The sequence below is a fragment of the Acanthochromis polyacanthus genome, chromosome 12 (assembly GCF_021347895.1).
Source record: "Acanthochromis polyacanthus isolate Apoly-LR-REF ecotype Palm Island chromosome 12, KAUST_Apoly_ChrSc, whole genome shotgun sequence".
In the NCBI taxonomy this organism is placed as follows: domain Eukaryota; kingdom Metazoa; phylum Chordata; class Actinopteri; family Pomacentridae; genus Acanthochromis; species Acanthochromis polyacanthus.
Window position 1 is genome coordinate 25,273,301 of NC_067124.1, and position 18,774 is coordinate 25,292,074.

Sequence of the window (18,774 nt, forward strand, 5' to 3'; positions counted from 1 at the left end):
CAGTCAGTCATTACCAATCTTCTAAATGAACCAAATGAAACAATATGAATCAGAACAGTGATTCACAATTTCCACCTCTAGTTTGATGCTTCAGTAAAAAGTGGAAATCTGCCAGAGTTGTGGGTTTTAAGAGACAATATTTGTAAGGACTCATGGCAGGTGGGACCAAATCAGTCAGCGTTAGTGAAGATCTATCAAGACCTGTCACCTCATAATGAAATAAATATCATGGATATAATTTCTGTGACAGCCTCAGCCTCAGGTTACTGGCAATGACATGACATTATGAAGACTGTATTTTACCATTGCCTCATTCTTGGCAGTTGTTTTAGAGCCAGAAAAGTCCCATTTTGTACAAATAAGGGTGGAGATTGGGTGAAGCAAAGAAATCACCACAGCTGAGGGTGAGTCACCTGTCAATCACCTGAAGCCTGCTTTAGCCATAAAGTTAAAAGGCAGCTTTTATGTTCAGTGTTTATCACCACTATCGCTTAAAAGCATCACGCCTAGATGAAGCACACGTTAAGGTAAGCTGAACTGCGGTCACTGCACTTTTCATGAAATTGATCATTTTTGAGTGCATTTTTTTTTTGTAGGATTCAAGAGGGATTTGTTGTAAATTGTTGCCTAGATGCAAACAGGATGCTGCATTTATTTATTTTTTAATCCATGATAGTTTTTCTTCAATGGTCAACACTTTACACCAAGTGGAGCGCAGTGAAAAACACAGCTCTCAATGCCATTTTTTTTAAAGGGGTTACGTAACTTCATCGTGTACAGTACATTTGCAGGTATTATAGCCAGTACATCTATATTTAACTCTGTCACTGGACTGGTGAGCTCGAGCAGTTTGTATCTGTGAAGCCTAAAATTCATGTGAATGTACACAAAATGGCAATCTTTACTAAAAGATGTTTATATCAGTGATGCATTTCATCGACCGACTTGTATTTTTTGTTTGTTTCTGCTTGTTGTTTATGTACATTGCAAAAAAAATTCTGTACAAAAAAGATGAAAATCTGGCAGCAGTGGTGCTAAACGACATGCCAAAAAAATAAATAAGAAGATGCAAATAATAATAAAAGCAGTGGAATACTACAACATTCAAAAACTGTAAAAAACTGTGAGAATAATGGGAAATATCTGTAAACTAATATTATTTTAGCTGATTTACATACAGTAAAATGGAGTCATTTACAAACATATATTTTGAAAGAACAAAATGTGATTTATAAAGATACTGATTTTTTATGTAGGCATTTTTTTTTGTCACAGTCAGCATGTAAAATAAAGTTTTTTTTTAACTAAATCTTTAATTTTACTAGTTTTAATCTGTATCTAAAATAGGGAAAATCTTTAAGTAGGCTTTAAAAAGTAGTTTACCATTTTTCAAGCCTTTTTATACATAAATGGTCTTTCAAATGACAAGAAACATCTTAAATAGTGACATACTACGGGAAACACAAATTACCATTTAATCATTTTTGATATTATTTATAGTTTAAAGAGTTTTTTCAGGGTTAACATCAAAATGATTACTTTTTCTTTAATCTGATTAGTTATTATCTGCAATTTAAGAAAACAGGTAAAATCTGTTAGATAACAATTGAAACATGCATTTTTTTTTAAACAATGTATGTTGGGATGTTGTGTTGGCAGTGTACAGTAATCAAAAAGCCAGTTGTACTATTGATGAGAAATGAAAATGACAGTCCAAAAAACAACAGAAATTTAGTTGCTATAAAACTATATGGAGACTCATCCAATAGCCATGAGTCCACAGTTCCAGCTAGTCTGGAGTGAGGGAAATTATCTAGTCATCAGTCTTACCCTGTCCTGGCATGATCTGTCAGGAAGTAACACAGCAAACTCAAACTTCTTCTTGTTTGCACACCTCCGCACGCAGAAATCAGAATCAAATGAGACCGGTGGTGTCAGTCTGCCAGAATCCTCACTGAGCATCTCTGGACTCGGTTCCAGTTAAGTGGTGTTGTCTCCCTTTCAGCGCCTCATTAGCTTAATTGGATTAACGAGGAGGAACCTTTTGATGGACAGCTGGTTTAGGAGCAGCATGGCGGCTCTGTGGCAGCTCCAGACAGTAAGTTCTGCATCACAACGGTACACAGCGACTTCACTTTCTGTTTGTTCTGATGTAATATAGTTACTGTAGGAAATGATGCATTTGTTGTAAGTGATGCCAAATGCAGTATAAATGCACTTTATTACATCTAAGAGGGCCAAATTCCCTTTACTTTCAAAATGAATGCAATAAACACACAAAATGAAACATCTATGTAACAAAGCTATGATTTCCCATCAGCACACAGTGATGCCACACATGAGAACAATTAATAGGCCCATACGGGAGAATCTAAATATGAGGGAAAATTACAACTGACACACCGCAGCACTGGAGAAGAGATAAAAGGATGAGGGTTTTTGTGAGTATTGTGTAAAATACTGTTCGTCAGTGAGCTGTGAAATCCCAGCTACGTGTCAACAAATACGAACTCGACTCAACAAGGTCTGACTTTGATTCGCTGACAAACGGCAACAACAAATCTCTCAGCGTTGCACTAAATGAATGTGTTGTGGAAGTTTCACAGAGAGCTGGTGGACTGCGAGCATTGACAGGAATGAATCAGCGTCTGTTTGACTGCGGCTCAAACTTAACTGTGCACATACACTTCATTGTATAGATAGCAGAATTTTAATTAGACGTATTAAGTATAGTATTCTTAGGTAATTTCAAACCAAACAAGTCGTTTTTCAAAGAAAATGTACAAAATTTCCTGGATTCGGTCTGTAATACATGGAGTTTTGATGCTTTTCTTCGCCATATATAACAGTAAACTGAACATTTTTGGAGTTCAGATGGATTAAAATATGGACTTTGAATCATCTTCTTGGGCTACGGAAAATATTGTTTTTTCACTATTTTCTGACATTTAATTATCAAATTGTCAAAAATATGACGATGTTAAAAAATAGGAAGGAGATTACAGAGTACAGAAGAACATAGACAATGATGAATGACAGTTGTGGATGAAACATTCGGAAAGGAATTTTACATTTTAAGATTAAGATTTTAGGACTTTGCTGATGATTGTTTTGGCACATCTGCTGCAGCTTTGTCCTGAATTCTCAAAACATTTAAAAGTTATATTGCCTTCCTTAGAGCAGGTTAGGTTTGAAAGGCTAGGGCTGGGGCTAATTCAGGTATTGATTATATTAAGCTTAACCCATTTCTGATATTTATCTCTTTTTCTGAGGTTGTAGGTGTGTTCTACCATGGCACAGAAGAACTGTAAAAACAGAAGTCAGTATTTCTATAAGACGTCAGAGAAGCACCAAACAGTTTCATCACTGTCCATTCAGCGATTCTTCTAAAGCGTTCAGCTATCTCACAAGATCTTCATCTCCTGATGGTTGCTTGTTGAGATGTTACGGATTTGTTTTTCTAAGCACTTGAAAAGCTTCTTGTCCATTTTGGCTTAAAATAATATGATATCTTCCTGAGAGCTATGTAAGAATTTCTAAATTGACCTTTTGATATCACTGTTTTCTCCACTGCTGCTTCTCGGGTTAAAGAAAATAAAAGAGTTTTCACCTCGTTTTTTCAGGACAAAATGGATGCGAAGTCTTCAAAGTGCACAGAAAAATAAATTCATCAACCAACTAACTGAAAAAATTTCATGATGGAGATCAAGTGATGTGAGCTTCAGAACTGCTACTAAATGTTCTGGGAGTTTCTCAGCTGCAGGTTTCAAAGTCAGAAATAAGCTTTGAATGTTCGGTTTTAAAAGGTCCACTGTTGTTTTTCAGCAACATTTTATTGGTGAGACACACCTCTAAAGTGCTGGTGATGGCTGAGCTGCAGTTCATGCTGAATTTTGACCAAAAATGGTCTCAGTCAATTCTTTAGATTTGCTTTAAGAAATCAAAATGGGACTACATGAGCTGGTAACAAGCAGATATTTGCCGAGTACGATTTGGAAATTACAACTTTAAAAGCCTAACTGAACCAACAATGACCAATGTTTTCTACCCAATTAGAGCCTCAGAGCTGGCAGGGTCTGGTCCTGGTTGGGTCCAGTCAAAATGAGTCAGTTGAGAGTTTCAGACTCAGCCTGGGTCCGGTACACACCAGCTGAGGCCCAAATGAGACAAAACAGACAGAATAAAAGTGTCTTTGTTTGTTTCCCTCCTACTTTAGATGAGACAATTGAACAACATTATATAAGGACACTCCTCACGCTGTATGTCTGCGAGTTTGTTTATATTTGTGAATTTGAGTGTGTGTGTGTGCTGTCTGTGCCAGAATAACCCACTGGTAACTGGGGTGGCTTCCAGCTCCTCATGGTGAAGGGTGTGGATGGCCATAATGAGAGGAGAGGGTTTGGCTTGTCTGTATGTGTGTGTGTGTCAGACTGATTGTTTGGGGGTGATGGCGCCTCAAGGCCAAGTGCAGTTAGCCAGCACTGGCGAGCCGCCGAGCCTCAGCCTTCGCCTTTTGTTTAACCCAGATCAGTTTGGAGAGGGGAAGCCACTAAACCACCCACAGACCCGGGGGAGTCTCAATGGCCGTGGCAGACTGTAAAGAGGAACCTGATTGGTTGTGACAGTTAGGGCTCGCCAGCCCGCTTGGTGACCCAGACAGGGGGGAGAAGGGGAAAGGTTGGACAGTAGACAACAAACAAACAAAGGCTCCTGTAGAGACAATATGGAGGGTCTGTCTTGGAGGAGTGGGAGGGGAACCGCAAGACGAGTTCACAAATTCCTGAAATGTGACATTGATGGATAATTTCTCATAAATGTAAATGTGCAGTTACCAGGACAGATAAGTGATTTTAATAATAAATATGCAAAGACTTTGGGTCAGAAATCAGACTGCTTTGCACTATTTGAATGAAAATACAAATGTCTTCAAGATAAAATAAAGAACTAATGTGCCAGAGACAACTTCGCACATTTTAAAATTCTCAAGTAAATGGCAAATGGTCCCAATCTTGCATTATTTATGAGTTATAAAGTGTTGTAGGGGTCAGTTACATGTGAAGTCTTGCAGGTTTCCAAGTGCAGCAGCAAAATTTGCATGTATATGCATCTAATCATGTCCACAGAAGTGTCTACACTGAATATGAAGCAACTCCACATTAAGTCAATAAGAAGAAACCGTGCAATTCGATCAAGCAAACACAAACTGTGACAAAAAAAAAGCAACAGCTTGAGCTGGAAACGTATCAACTCTAGGAAACATCGTGAAGCTCTCGGACTCCACAAATACACGAAAAGCAAATAATTCTACTTACATCACATGAAGCTATAATCTATAAAATAACAGCAACACCTGCACACTCACTCAGAAGCACAAACATGGGCTGTGCTCCAGAACACATACTTGCTGATCTACTCGTGTACTACAGCTGTTCTTGCAAAGTACGTACTGCTGCATGAAGTGGGCTTATAATTGGGTCATACAACTTTGTTGCCTTAAGCTTTGACCGTCTTGCTTATACATCTGTCTGTGTGCTCCCAGTAACTCAATCTTGTTTATACTTGCGTGAGACACTGAGATGTATGTGATGTATCTCCCACTGCACAGAGGATTGTGGGTCAGGATGACCAGAACAGAATGCTTATTCACTGAAAAATGTAGTTAAGAATCCAGGCATTCTAGGCATATTTCTTACGACACACTACATATTGGGACGTACAACATCCTTTTCTGGCACACTATATTGTACAATAGTACTCGTGCTGAGATGTATCCTTATTTAAGTAGACAACTAGAGATCTGACCTGTCAGAGGCATCATGTCGTGTTAAGGCATCAGTTTGATTCAAACTAAGTGCCTCTCGCACAGGATCTGAATTTCTCTGCCCCCACAACTTTCACCTGACAGAAATGGGACTACTTATGACATTTTTTTTTTTAATCATTTTTAAATAGCATGTCATGCAGCTTTTGCCCAAATGTGCAGAGGTAGATGTGTGACTATCTCTCTCTGGCTTTTTTCTTTCATTTTCTCTATCTCGTACTCTTTTTGACCTTCCTCAGAGGTGGCACAATCCACATTTTTGTCGTGGTTTATGTCCTGTCATAATAGGAATTTTAAAATATGAAAACTGTAAATGTGCTGCAAAATCTAAAATCTCTGTTTCTCTCATTAATATCCAACAGTAACACTACTCATTATGCACACAGGAGGGATGATTTTACTACAGTTTATATAAATAGTCACACTGTGCTGACCACAGACCGGCCAAGCCGAGTGAATGCAGATGAAGCAGTGAGTGAGAGCCGCTTGAACTCATTCTCATTGATTTCAGCTTCAAATACCTGAATCTCAAGAGAACCACACACACATTCCCATCTCTCTTCCTGTTCCCACACTCACTCTAATGAATAAGACACCAGGCTTCTTTATCTTTCCTCAGCGCTGCTCACTATATTATCGATATAAAGCAGAAATGCACAGGTCTGCATTCTCACTCTTCCTCACTCTCTATCTTTCACTCATCCTTTTCCTTCGCTGTTCTCTCTCTACCTTTCAACCACCTCATGTCCTGGCCATCTCCCCACATCTTACATGATAAATGTCATTCATGTCGTCTGTCTCCTCCAATCTCCTTTTCATTCTTGAAATCTTTCCTCTTTCTCTCCTTCTGTCATTTTTCGTCTTTCTTTCTTTTTGCCCTTTTTCTCCCATCCTTTCTGGCTCTGCGTTTTTTTCCCCTCCTTCCATCACATAAATCCTTTTATTTCTGACTCCACAGGTGGTGGGATGGAGGAAGGATGTGTTGCTATGGAAACGGTCTCAGCCTCGCTAGGGTTGATGCGGTGCTGCAAACCCAAAGAGATCTGCATCCGCACACATAAAACACATACTCGCATACCCAATAATATTGGTTTTATCTTTGAAGCGCCGTGGTTTTTATGAGACAAAAAACTGCGATACTATCTGTATGTGTGTGTGTGGACACGTGTGCACACCCACTCGTGTACGAGGCTTTGCATAGAAGATTTCCTCTTTTACATAGGTTTTGGTCCCAGGTTTGCGTCCCGGCTTTCCCAGGATCTTTCTGCATGGAGTTTGCATGTTCTCCCTGTGTATGCGTGGGTTTTCTCCAGGTACTCCGTCTTCCTCCCACAATCCAAAAATATTCTGAGTTTGAATATTCTAAATTGCCCATATGTGTGAATGTCGTCTCTGTACGTAGCCCTGCAATGGCCTGCCTTCGGCCTAAGTCAGCTGGGACAGACTCCTGCCCCCCCCCCCCCCCCGACTAACGAGGATTAAGCAGTGTATAGAAAATGGATGGATGGACGTTATAGTGACAGGTGCATCCATGCATACTTGCACAGCTGTTTTTTGTCCACTGTTGTGGCCTGATTTTTTAACAAAACAAAAAAAAAATCAGCACATGCAATTAAAATTCAAGCGTGTACAGATGTGGATGGCCATGAATTTGTGTAACTATCTCGTTACACCCAAATTCTGAGGTGGTTCTGAATATCTCAATAAAAAACCTTGTGAAAACTTGTGTAATTAAGTACTGTATGTGTTGAAAAAAGGGTAGGAAGATACACTGGTCCAAAGTTTAGGGCTGTTGTCCATTGCAACCTATAGCAGGTTTTCTGATCTAATGCCACTCCTGAGTAGTCTGGGAATACCCAGACTGCCTGTGCACTCATTGTCATTTCGTTTACTAGGCAGTCTGGCGACCTGGGGTTGAATTTGTCCCTGAGTCAGGGATCCAATCACAGGACGGGGAGGGACAGTTAGACGATGACGCACACTAAGCGACTACGCGCAATGCATGATGGGTTGTTTGAGAAGAAGTGTTACCTTTGTTGTCGTGTTTCCGAAGGAACAAGCTAGTGGACTCGGTGGGTTTGGGCAGGTCTTTTTCAAAGTCCTCGGTGTCTTGGACGGGGTGGGTTCACGTTGTCTTTTCGATACGCTGCTTAACCGGACGTTCTCTTCCCATTGCCTGAATAAAGGAAAGTCTTTTTCAAGCCGACCGAGTGTGGAGGTGCAGCGCTGGCAGCATCTGTTTGACTGCTCCGGCTCCGGGGTGACTATCAGGTCCATCATCGCTAACCTATCTGATATGGTCGGCGTTGTTTTTGACACAAACATATCTGTGGAGTGTGCATAAACACGGGGTCCACTTTCCCTCATGTTTACTTTACATAAACGGCAAGAATCGTCCGGCGACATGGCGAAAGAAGCAAACACATGAGCAAACACAGCAATGATTCTTTTTCGTGGTGCTGCCGTCGCTCTGCATTTACGTCAGCGGCTAGCAGTGACACGATTGGCTGTGAGCTTCAACTGCCCCAGACTGACTGACATATGCAGCGCCCAATCAACGGCTGTGGAAAATTTTAAACTGCTCCACCCCTACAAGAAAATGAATAGCAGGTACCCAGCCTGTATCTCACTTGAGATTCAGGCTGGTGGTAGCCAGCCTAACTCCTGAGAGGGCAACATTATAAATCAATGATTTTTATAACTTTAAAAACCATTACAAGTCACTGTTACAAAACCAAAATCATTTTCTGATCCGAAATTAATGTGATGAAGGTTGTTAGGCTCAAAATAAAATAACCAGCTTGTTGGACATGTCTTTTGACCAACAGTTGTTCCAAATCGAAGAAAAAAGCCATTACAGATATGGCGATTTGGTTTAATTAATGGGATAGTGGAGATACAGGGACAGTCCTGTGTTTTCGATTTTCATTATGTTATGCTACTGTTTAAATAAATTGTTTAAACTGCTGTGCAAAGAAAAAGGATTTTGCAATAGCAGCTTTCTCTCTCACCTTCACATATCTGGCCATTCCCAGCAAGAAGGACATCTGAATATCAGATAGTTTCATGTTTGTTAAACATGTAAGTGATGCCTCTAGTAATATAAATGATGGCTGGTTAAACATACAACAATCTCCATTGTAAAAAGTCTAGTTTGACCGATTCATCTACCCTGACTTCTTCCCTTTCCTTACATAATTACTACTGTAGGCTATGTCACTTGTACGCTGAAATACATGATGCTGTTTAAATTACATAAAACTCTGCTGCTACTGATTCTGTGTCCCCCACTGTCAAGGTGTCACGTGTTTATCCTCTCAGTTCTGTTAAATCTCAGTAAAAAAAAAACAAAAAAAAAACATCCATTACAGTTTCCCAAAGGCTAAGAAGGTGTTCTTAAATTTCATGTTGGATCAAATCAACACTTGCGAGTTGCTTGAACCAGCAAATATTTTGACATTTACTTAAAAAAGGAGATTTCTATTATATTCCCTGATTAATTCACTGAATAGTTTTTCAAGTTGATGCTAATCCATCAAGCGAGTGTTACCATAAACAGAGAAGCAAACTCACCACACAAGGGATGACAACAGCTTCGCACAAACCAAACAAAACCAGCTGTCTTTATCGGTCTTTCTACTGAACCTAGTATGCTGCCACGACAGGTGTGTGTGTGTGTGTTCACAGAGGGATGTGATGGGCGGACCGAATGCTAATATGACAGTCCGCGGTAGATAGGGGCGGGAGCGTGCACAGCCAGACGAGGAGAGGAGAGCTGGTGCACGAGAATGAACTCGATGACTCGCTTTCCCAAGGACGTACACACAGGCAGTTTTGCACCTACATGAAACACCCAAAAACGCACACCTTTTAAACTATACACAACCGAAAGCAGCCACACTGCAGCACACGTTAACACAAAGAGACAGGTGCGAGCCTACACATGAAGTAAAAAGATTCCGTTTTCCATATTTTTCACCCTTTGGTTCACACACACTGCCAACATGAAGACAGAAACATGGAAATTGCTGTTGAAGGGCATCCAGAGTTTGAGAACAACGCTAACTCAGCACTGCTAAAAAGCACACACACAACATCCCCACCGTTTCGTCTTTAAGCCAGGACGTATAGGAGCATCCTGTCGCCGTCAGACTGCTCATGAAACATTTTTTATGACCTTCCTTACTTGCAATAAAAAAAACTTCCAGAGGCCCCCCACCAAGGACAAGTACGCCACGAACAACTGTAACACCTGTGAGCCAGAGCTGCAGCAAGAAACACCTGGACGCTGTCAAGGGTGAGCACATGGAGCAGGAACAGTAGCACAAAGGGACACTGGGTGACACGAGTGAGTCATAGAAGAACACTGATTTCTTGTGCTGTCGTTGTTAAATGTCTTTATTTTGTTAAAGTCCGATTTCTTTTTTCTGAACAAATCAGAGGTTTGGATTCTGCCAATGTCCTTTTTATTTGAAACTGCAACAGCAATTGCTATTTCCCTTTATGCTTCACATGGATCAATGAACAGTGGACTTGTATAAATGTGTTGATCATTATTCTGTTACATTTTCTTTATTTTTTTTAAAGTAGAGTTATGGCTAAGTATGGCTTAGATGATGACATCCCTATTCTGAAGTCCTTCTCCAGACTTCGTGAAAAACTAACTCTGGTTATGAAGGGTGTGGTAAGTTTTAGGGGCCGAACTGCAAACGTTTGAAATTCTTGGTGTCAAAATTGACACCAACTCCATCACAAAATGCCACTGAGATGCCTTTGCACTACTTTTCGGTTGACATATGTTTCACTTAAGGCAACTTTTCGACATTTATCCTTCAGTGTTTATTTGCTATTACTATTATCACTAGTGTTGTGATGTGTGACTGATCGTACTGAGTCCAAAGAATGGTGACACCAGTTAGAGAGAGGCCTCTGCATTATTATCAAATGAGTGCATTTCTAAATTCAACAGCAATAAAAAACACTACCACTGATAACTGGAAAAATGTTTCATGCCAGCCAGGCGTTTTATAGGTGGCAGTGTTTCATGTAGCGCACTTGTAACTCTACAAAGAAACATTAAATAAACAACAAACAAAGCCATCAATGAACACCACAGCCAGAAAAAAAATGTCAGATGTGGGCAGTAATTCATAGGTAGGTGGATTCTGTTAATTCTGGTGTATTTGTTGACTCACTGTAGAAGTGTTTTGACTCGATCTCATTTTTAAAGCAAGGCCAGGTGAGTGGCACTGAGGGGAAGGTGTCTCAAACGGGAGGCACATTCTGGCACAACAAAAGAACTGTCACTTTGGTAATTTTATCGACCAGAACCAACTGAATAACTGGAGAAAATAAATCGAAGTGTTGTTTAAAATGTGTAAAATTAACCACAGTCCAACCAGTAAACCCGCTTAAACTACCATTAATGAATAAATGTGATTGAAGCGAGCAGGAAAGTGGTCGCCATTCATCTAGAAATTAATGAGCGCCTCTTAAAGTATCTGTTACCCACAGCTGCTTTATGTATAAAAAGCTTCCCCCGCTGTTCATTAAATCTCTGCAGCCGTCTGAAGGCAGCAGAAATGTTGCAGCACAAGTGCCACCCACAGTGAACAGTCGTCAGCCGTCCACTGCGTTTACCTTGACCAGATTAAAAATACCAGGCTTCTGCAAAATAACCCCAGGCGACTCTGCACACAGTGGACTGATCAGCTATACAACAATAAACAACACAGTATCCACCTGTATTTGCCAACTTAAACGTCTAACATGCAAATGTCAGACAATGTTTAACACTGAAAACTACCTCATAAGACGGAACTCAAAAGATTTTAGCGTTTTATTTTCAAGAACTTGTTGCTCAAGCTTGTCTGCTATTAGAAATAATGACAGCTAATGATTCTTTAAAAGTAGTGACCCAAAGAAAACCAAAATGTTGGTTGGTTAAAGTTTAATTTATGACATTTCCCCCCAAAATCGTGCCTGTGTTATGCTGTGGTGACATATCTAAAGCTGTGGCTAACAAACCTGCTCCTGGCACAACACACATTTCAGATTTCAAACCATTTCGCCGACCCTTGTTACTTCGTAGTACAAGGACGAAGACACACACACACTACACACACACACGCCTCCCTGTACAGCATACAGTCTGTCTGCATCACAAACATAACAGCAACACAGAGAGAGAAGCCAGCAGCTGGTCGGGTCAAGCCTGTGGCCACCTACGTATGCTAATGTTGGCCTGCAGGCAGATCCAGGTGGGAGGAAATTACAAATGAGATTAGGATCACTTAGTTTCCAAACAAACGGATTTATCCAGGATGAGGTACACAATAGCCACCGCTGATCCCAGTTTAGAGATGTGAGGAAAGTTGATGTCCCTCCTCGTTTCTCGGGGCAAAAAGACTGACTAATGGTCCAAAAATTACTTAATATGAGAGGATGGAATCTTCTAAATATGCACGATCCATTATCCCTGAGCCATCAAACATACAGTATTTGCATATTTATAAGTCTGCAGGTAAAAAGGTTCTTCAGTTGCATGTATCAGTTAGTGTCTAAATGAGTCTCTGTTGTGTGAATTTGTATCTGTATTGCAGTAATTTACTGGAATTTGGACCACACATGCCTCATTTGTATCAATCATACGTTATTGTGTTATTTTTAACAGCTGACAAACTGAAGCTTATTGCACTTTAATAACAAAGCCTCTGATTACTCAGTGTTGTGTCAGTTGCCATCATCTCACTTTTTTAAATGCCTGTATGACAAGACAGGGGAAGATCTTGCAGAGTCTTCCTGCAGATAAATGGTTGATTTAGGCTCCTCGAGAGGTAGAGCAGGTAGGGCTTTAAGTTTAAATTTGGTGGTTTGATTCCCAGATTGTTCAGTCCACACTTTAAAGTGTGCTTAAAGGAGACAAAAAGCTAAACGTAGCAAAATAAAACGTTTAAGTTAAAGGTGAACTGCACTAATTGTACAGAACACTTGCTTGTACTGATGTTTTCTGTGTCTCATGGCAGATACTATTGAGTGTACTCAGGAAAATGTAGGGAAAAAAATAAGGAAAACAAGATTGTGAATGTCATATCACAGGCTCATTGTTCTGATTCAGGGGGAAACAAAATGGACATCACCGCAGTGTTTCCATTTGCTGTCACACTGCTCACAGGACTGCTCATTATCGTCCTGACTGGACACGTTATGGGCAGTAATCTGATGAACTGTCAGCCATCAATTCCGACTCCTCTACGTGTCTGTGCTTCATTCTTTTGGGGCTCAAAAGCATTAAATGCGAACATTCACTTTTGATGATTACAAGCAAGGTTTAGAAAAATCCTGAGCACACATGCAGACTTTGACCACATAAAAAGCAGCAAGACGAACGGTGAATGCTCCATGAGGTGACATATAGCGGGACTTAAAAGAAGAAAAAAATGTCCTCGAGCACGCTGCCGCTTCTCTCTGGCATTCTGATTTGATTGAAAGCTGGGATGTTTGCACAGCCAACATTAATCTGCTAGAAATCAAATACACTGTGCAGCGTCTGAAATCATTATGCAGAAATAATGAATACACCAGCACAAATAATGATATCATCTACAAATTAGAGCTAGTAATGATGGACTACACCCATTGCTAGCGGCTTTGGAGACACACACACACACACACACATATATATACCCTCATACATGGCCAGTAGGCGCAGAGCCACTAGACTTGGCAAGACATGCGAGCGTGAGACAAAATCCAACCAACATTTTCAGCTTAATGAAATTCAAAGCGAGAACACATTATGGCGGCAATATGAACACACTGTTTGCCGGCCAGAGTCAATGGATGTGTGTGGTTTCCATGGAGACCGAGAGGAGGAGGGTGAGACAGTGCAAAGCCATTGTTCACCGATAATCAGAGCTATAGATGGAGCAATTTTCTGATTGTTGGTTTGAGTCATTTTTGTTTTTCCAGCGAGAAAAAAAAAAAAAAAGAAAAAAGGCTGAATCGGGTTAGTGGAGTCATGGAGGAAGGATTTGGCTTGAAGATTAACCCAGTGCACATCAAAGATAATCTGTCAACTAGCAGATATGTGTCAGCGGGCCAGAGGAGAGAAAAGACAGGGAGAGGAGGAAGGGAAGGAGGAGGACGAAGATGAAGGGAGAGGATAAGACGAGGAGAAGCTGCATACATGCATGACTTTCGTTGCAGAAACGAGCACCGGACGCCATTGCTCTGTCCATCACACATCCACTACCTTAGCCGGTGGTAGGAAGGGGGTGGGGGAGGAGAGGAGGCGAGAGGCATATCATCAGCCTTTAAATGCACAGACAGAGGAGGATTGCAAATGGCTACCAGAGGAAAAAAAAAAGAAGCCGAAAGGAAACGAGTGACGGCATTCTGGTTGGCTGTTGTCAGTTCGGGGCAGTTGGCCTTGATCGTCTGAGCATCATTCACAGATGTGGGGCAAGCTGCCGCCTCCTCACTTCACCGGTGAAGCGAGAAAAGATGTGTGTGTGTGGCAGTGGTGTGTGTGGATGGGTAAAGGGGAAGGGGAGGAGGAGGAGGAGGAGAAGGAGGGTTAGCCCAAGGTTGTTTTACGTTGTCTGCACCAGATCTGCCAACCTCTTTAATACATCCACCTGAGTTTGAGCTGACAGCAAATCCCCGCTGCAGGAATGATGAAAAGTGACCAAAAAAAAAAAAACGTCCCTGAGGGCTTATTTGTGCTTAAAATTTGAGTTTAAGAGGATCACACTGCATTTTTTATTATCTTAATATCCAACACTGACCTCCAAAAACCGGAGAAATTCCACCTTATCAGCACACTTTTAGTCACCGCAACCACATAGATTGTAATGCCAATCCTTCACTTTGGTTCACACTGAAATATCTCAGCAACTGTTCAAGGTACTGCCTGTTTTTTAGACATTCATTGTGCCCAGAGGATCAGTTCAAGCGATTTTGGTGATCTTCTCTCTGGTGCTTAAATAAAACGGCAAACATGGTAAGCTAAACATAACACCCACTAGTCATCATATAGTTCAAAGCAGAGCAGCCCCTACAGCCTCACAGAGCTGCTAGTGTAGCTGTCGGGTAATTTTTCTTGATTCCAGTGCAGCCATCTGCAGTTCTTCTGCCTCGTTTTAAATAATACACACTCATTTCCAACAATTTATATAATGTCAGCACTATATCGTACCAGATGGAAGGTTAAACTGAGACGAAGCTAGCTTGGGTCAATAATCTGGTCAATGAGCATTTTTCATCTTTGATATTAGATGCTCTTTTTTGAGTTTACAGTTTTAAGCAATATCTATGTGCACTTTTAATGGAATAGCTTTAAGGCCAATCCGTGGTGCGTTTGTATCTGCATGACTGATACAGACTGTGAAAGTGGACAGCAGTCACACCCATGGCTCTGTTCATACTACAATATATATGCCTCAGTCGGTCACTCTGCCCTCCTGAACACAGAAAGACACACAAGGCTCCTGTGGATGCTTCTAAAAGGCTGTGACTTTGTGCTTTTTACAAGATATAGCAGCAAGTTACAAAGGAAGCCGTAACACCATCAGAGCAAATATTTCTGAGGTGTGCCAAGCGCTGTGGGTGGACATAGCACAGGATTTCTGGAGAATTCAGGACTTCCTACTGATTTTGAGCTAAAAAATCTCCTCACACAGTCTCTCCACATAGCAGGCATTTGTCTTAAGCAATATTTGCTTTTCTAGAGCATGGGACTTGGCGTGTTTGCAGTGCAGACTGTTCATGAAGTCACATATTTTGGGCTGCACACAGACGTCCACAGAGGAGTAGACATGGATCCTCACAGATTTGGGTGGATGATGAAGTTTACATCATCCTTGTAGACATGGAAAGCATGAAATGGATGCTAATGGTGTCAGGCAGCCAAGAAATAGTTCCAGTACATAAACCCCATCATTTATCCTTTTCACACTTTTTTGCTTTTTCAAAATGTGTTAACTCATGAGCCTCAGAATTGCTGGCAGGTGGATTTTCACCATCTAATTATTTGGCAGCCTTGTGCTGGTGTCTGATATAACCTGGGGAAGCAAATGAGTAAATCCCAAGGCCAATTTTTTCACACCATGTTCTGGTATTTAAGTACACAACATTGCCTGAACAAGCTTTTAAAGACCTCCTCTGCTTAAATTCAAGCTTTTAACCTTGTGAACACGTCCATATGGTGCTTTATTCTTGAGCAAATTAACTATTCAATGCCAGTCACGACTGATGTACTGATGACGGTATCAAAAACAAAGCTTTCAACAGCCAAGGTTTCATATGTAACAGCTGTAAGAAATCAATCCTTTCCGACTGGAATGTGTAGGCCTGAATCACTATAGTCTTACTCGTCATTGTGTGCAGTACAATACAGCAGTTTTACTGTGTTTGAGCGGAGTTGTAGGTGAGCTGGTGAGCTTGAGATGCAGTGAGAGGGGTGGGTGGGTGGGTGGAGAGAAACATCCATTTAAGTCAGAAAGGGATTACTTTCATGGGAAAAAAAATTTAAATATGTAATTTTGATCATCACAGATGAGTGTTCAGGGGTTAAAACGATCAGAGAGGAACTCTTGGATGCTTTAACATCATATTTAAGACAAGCCTTATACAGAAGAAAAACATTCACATCCATGTCATTAGTGGAGAAAACTGGAGCAAAGGTTAGCGGATGAAATGACAAAATTTGGTGTTAAATCATGAGGTTTGGCTCTGATGTTCAGCTCAGAGGGAACATTGGATGTTCAATCCTTCCAGACAGATCCTGCAGCTCCAAGTCAAACAGAATAAAACAATATATTTTTTGGACTTCACCTTTACAATCTCCCCCCATGAGTTCCAGCCAGTGCTATGAAAAGAATCAGCCAGATTATATTAGATTATTACGCCAGACTGATTACACCTCGCACACGATTCTGTATTATTAATCTGACAGTCATGTAGCCCGCCGTGCGCAATGAATCTCAGACAAAGAGACGGGGAAAGCAGCAGAGGGAGACAGGGAGAGAGCCTCCGTGCCTTTTTTTAATGTTTACCCTGGTGTGTGTGCGTGTGTTTTTTCCTTCCCTTTTCCTCCCAGTGTATCAGAATGTCTCCTCAGATCCCTTCATGAATTATTCATCAGACCCCCCCGGCCCTAATCCTCGCCTTTGTGTCGCTGTAGTGCCAGTGCGCCTCCGGGGTCCGGTTTACTGCATCGACTGGACCCTGTCACAAATCTCCAAATTCTTCCAATAATATTCCTGCAGTGGCTTATTGTGCGACTGCAGTACTCCAAGTGCCGGTTTAGTGACCTGATTTTGCTGTGATTGGCTCCTACTATGCCGCTGTGCTGTTCTATCGGTATTCCTTCAGCGTTGGGGGGAGTTAAACGGTATTTTAACCCCCCTCTGCTGTATGGTGACTTACAGTGAGTGCACACTGAGCTGATTGTGACCTTATTGTATATGTATATCCTAAGATTTCTCTACGATATCACTTCATAAAGGGATATAACAATATCTTTGCAGTATGTCCACACTGACCCCATTGTTACCTCCTGGTGTCTCCATAAGGACTCAGATTGTACACTTATGTGTATATGTTGACCTAATTTTGCTTAATGTCATTTTTGCCCCCTGTGGCATTTCTGCATAACCCCTACAGAGACTTAGTGTTCAACAGTGAGCCTTGACCATCATGTTTTTGTCTCCTAAAGTATAATATTGAGATTGTATTTACACTAATGTCAATAAAATTGTGCGTAAAATCCATATATTAAAGGCTGGGCACTATCTGATTTATTTACAGTTCGCAGTGTATAAAGATTCCACTAAGATATTAGGAATATTTATTTTCTTTACTTTCCCAACCACCTTTCTATCAATTGAGTGTGAAGTGCTTCCTAACCTACAATCCGAGCCTCACTGACCTCCTTTCTGGCTGCCCTGTGGGAGTGTGCGAAGGTACCCTGAATCCACAGCAGGGACGTGCTGCGCCAGCAAAAATGAAATTTAAGCAATAAATGTTCTTGCATGATTTAAATGCACAGTGAAGGGGCAGTTTCTTACCGTGCACGGACGGCGGGATCAAGTGCAGAGCCAGGACGCACGACAGCAGCGTTAGTCTCCAGCATCCCGTGCAAACGCTCGCCTCCTTCCCCTGCATCCTCGTAGCGCAGTGAAAGCCTCAGATGATCGGACAAGAAAAAGAAAATCCTTGGCTTTAAATTCTAATAAAAGAGTTCAAAGCAAACGTTGCACGAAAAAGTAATCCGGACAAGTGGTTGGTGTTCTGATCTGCGTGCAGTCTAGACTCCAGCCTCCCTGCGCTTCTCCTCCATGCCCGCTCGGTCTCAGCTGTCTCCGCCGCTAGTTCGCTCGCTCGGTACAGTTCAGCGCACTGATGAGGATGGTTACGGCTCCATTGCCACAAAACAGCGGTCGCAGACGGCGAGGCGAGGCGAGGCGAGGGTGGGGTGGCGGTGGCGGAGGCGGGGGAGACTTTCGGGGGGCGCACAGACGCACGCCGTGGCTCGGCTCGGCTTGGTTTGGCTCGGAGCGGAGCGATGCTTCTTTGGGCACTTGGTGGCTGACAGAGGAAACAAACGCACGGTTGGTGTGTGCAGCGCGCTCGGCAGCCTTATCATCTGGGGAGGAGGGAGAAAGAAGAAAAGAGGATTGTTGACGACCCCCTCCCCTTCTCCCACACATCCTCACCCCTCCTCCTCTACCCAAAACGCTTCCCACCTCCTCTCTCCATCCTTCCTTTTCATAAAAGTTTTCCTACTTTTTTTTTATTTTCAGACTTTCTAACCAACTTTTCCTTTCAGCTCTTCTTTTGACCCCCCTCCTCACCCCTGTCCAGATCTCCTCTTCTTCTACCATCTTTCCCTTCCCCTCAGATGCCTAACCTTTTGTTTTATTCCCTCTTTTCCATAATTTATCCCTAAC

The 18,774-nt window shown here is 41.7% G+C and overlaps 1 protein-coding gene across 1 annotated transcript in view; it reads right to left on the minus strand.

Annotated features, from left to right (window-relative positions):
- cspg5a (chondroitin sulfate proteoglycan 5a) overlaps positions 1–18,470 on the minus strand; it is a 72,136-nt gene extending 53,666 nt beyond the window's left edge. The window contains 1 exon segment of the mRNA XM_051957356.1: positions 17,893–18,470. Within this exon segment, the coding sequence (XP_051813316.1) occupies positions 17,893–17,989 (97 nt within the window). The 5' untranslated portion in view covers positions 17,990–18,470.
- Between the last annotated feature and the right edge of the window lie 304 nt (positions 18,471–18,774).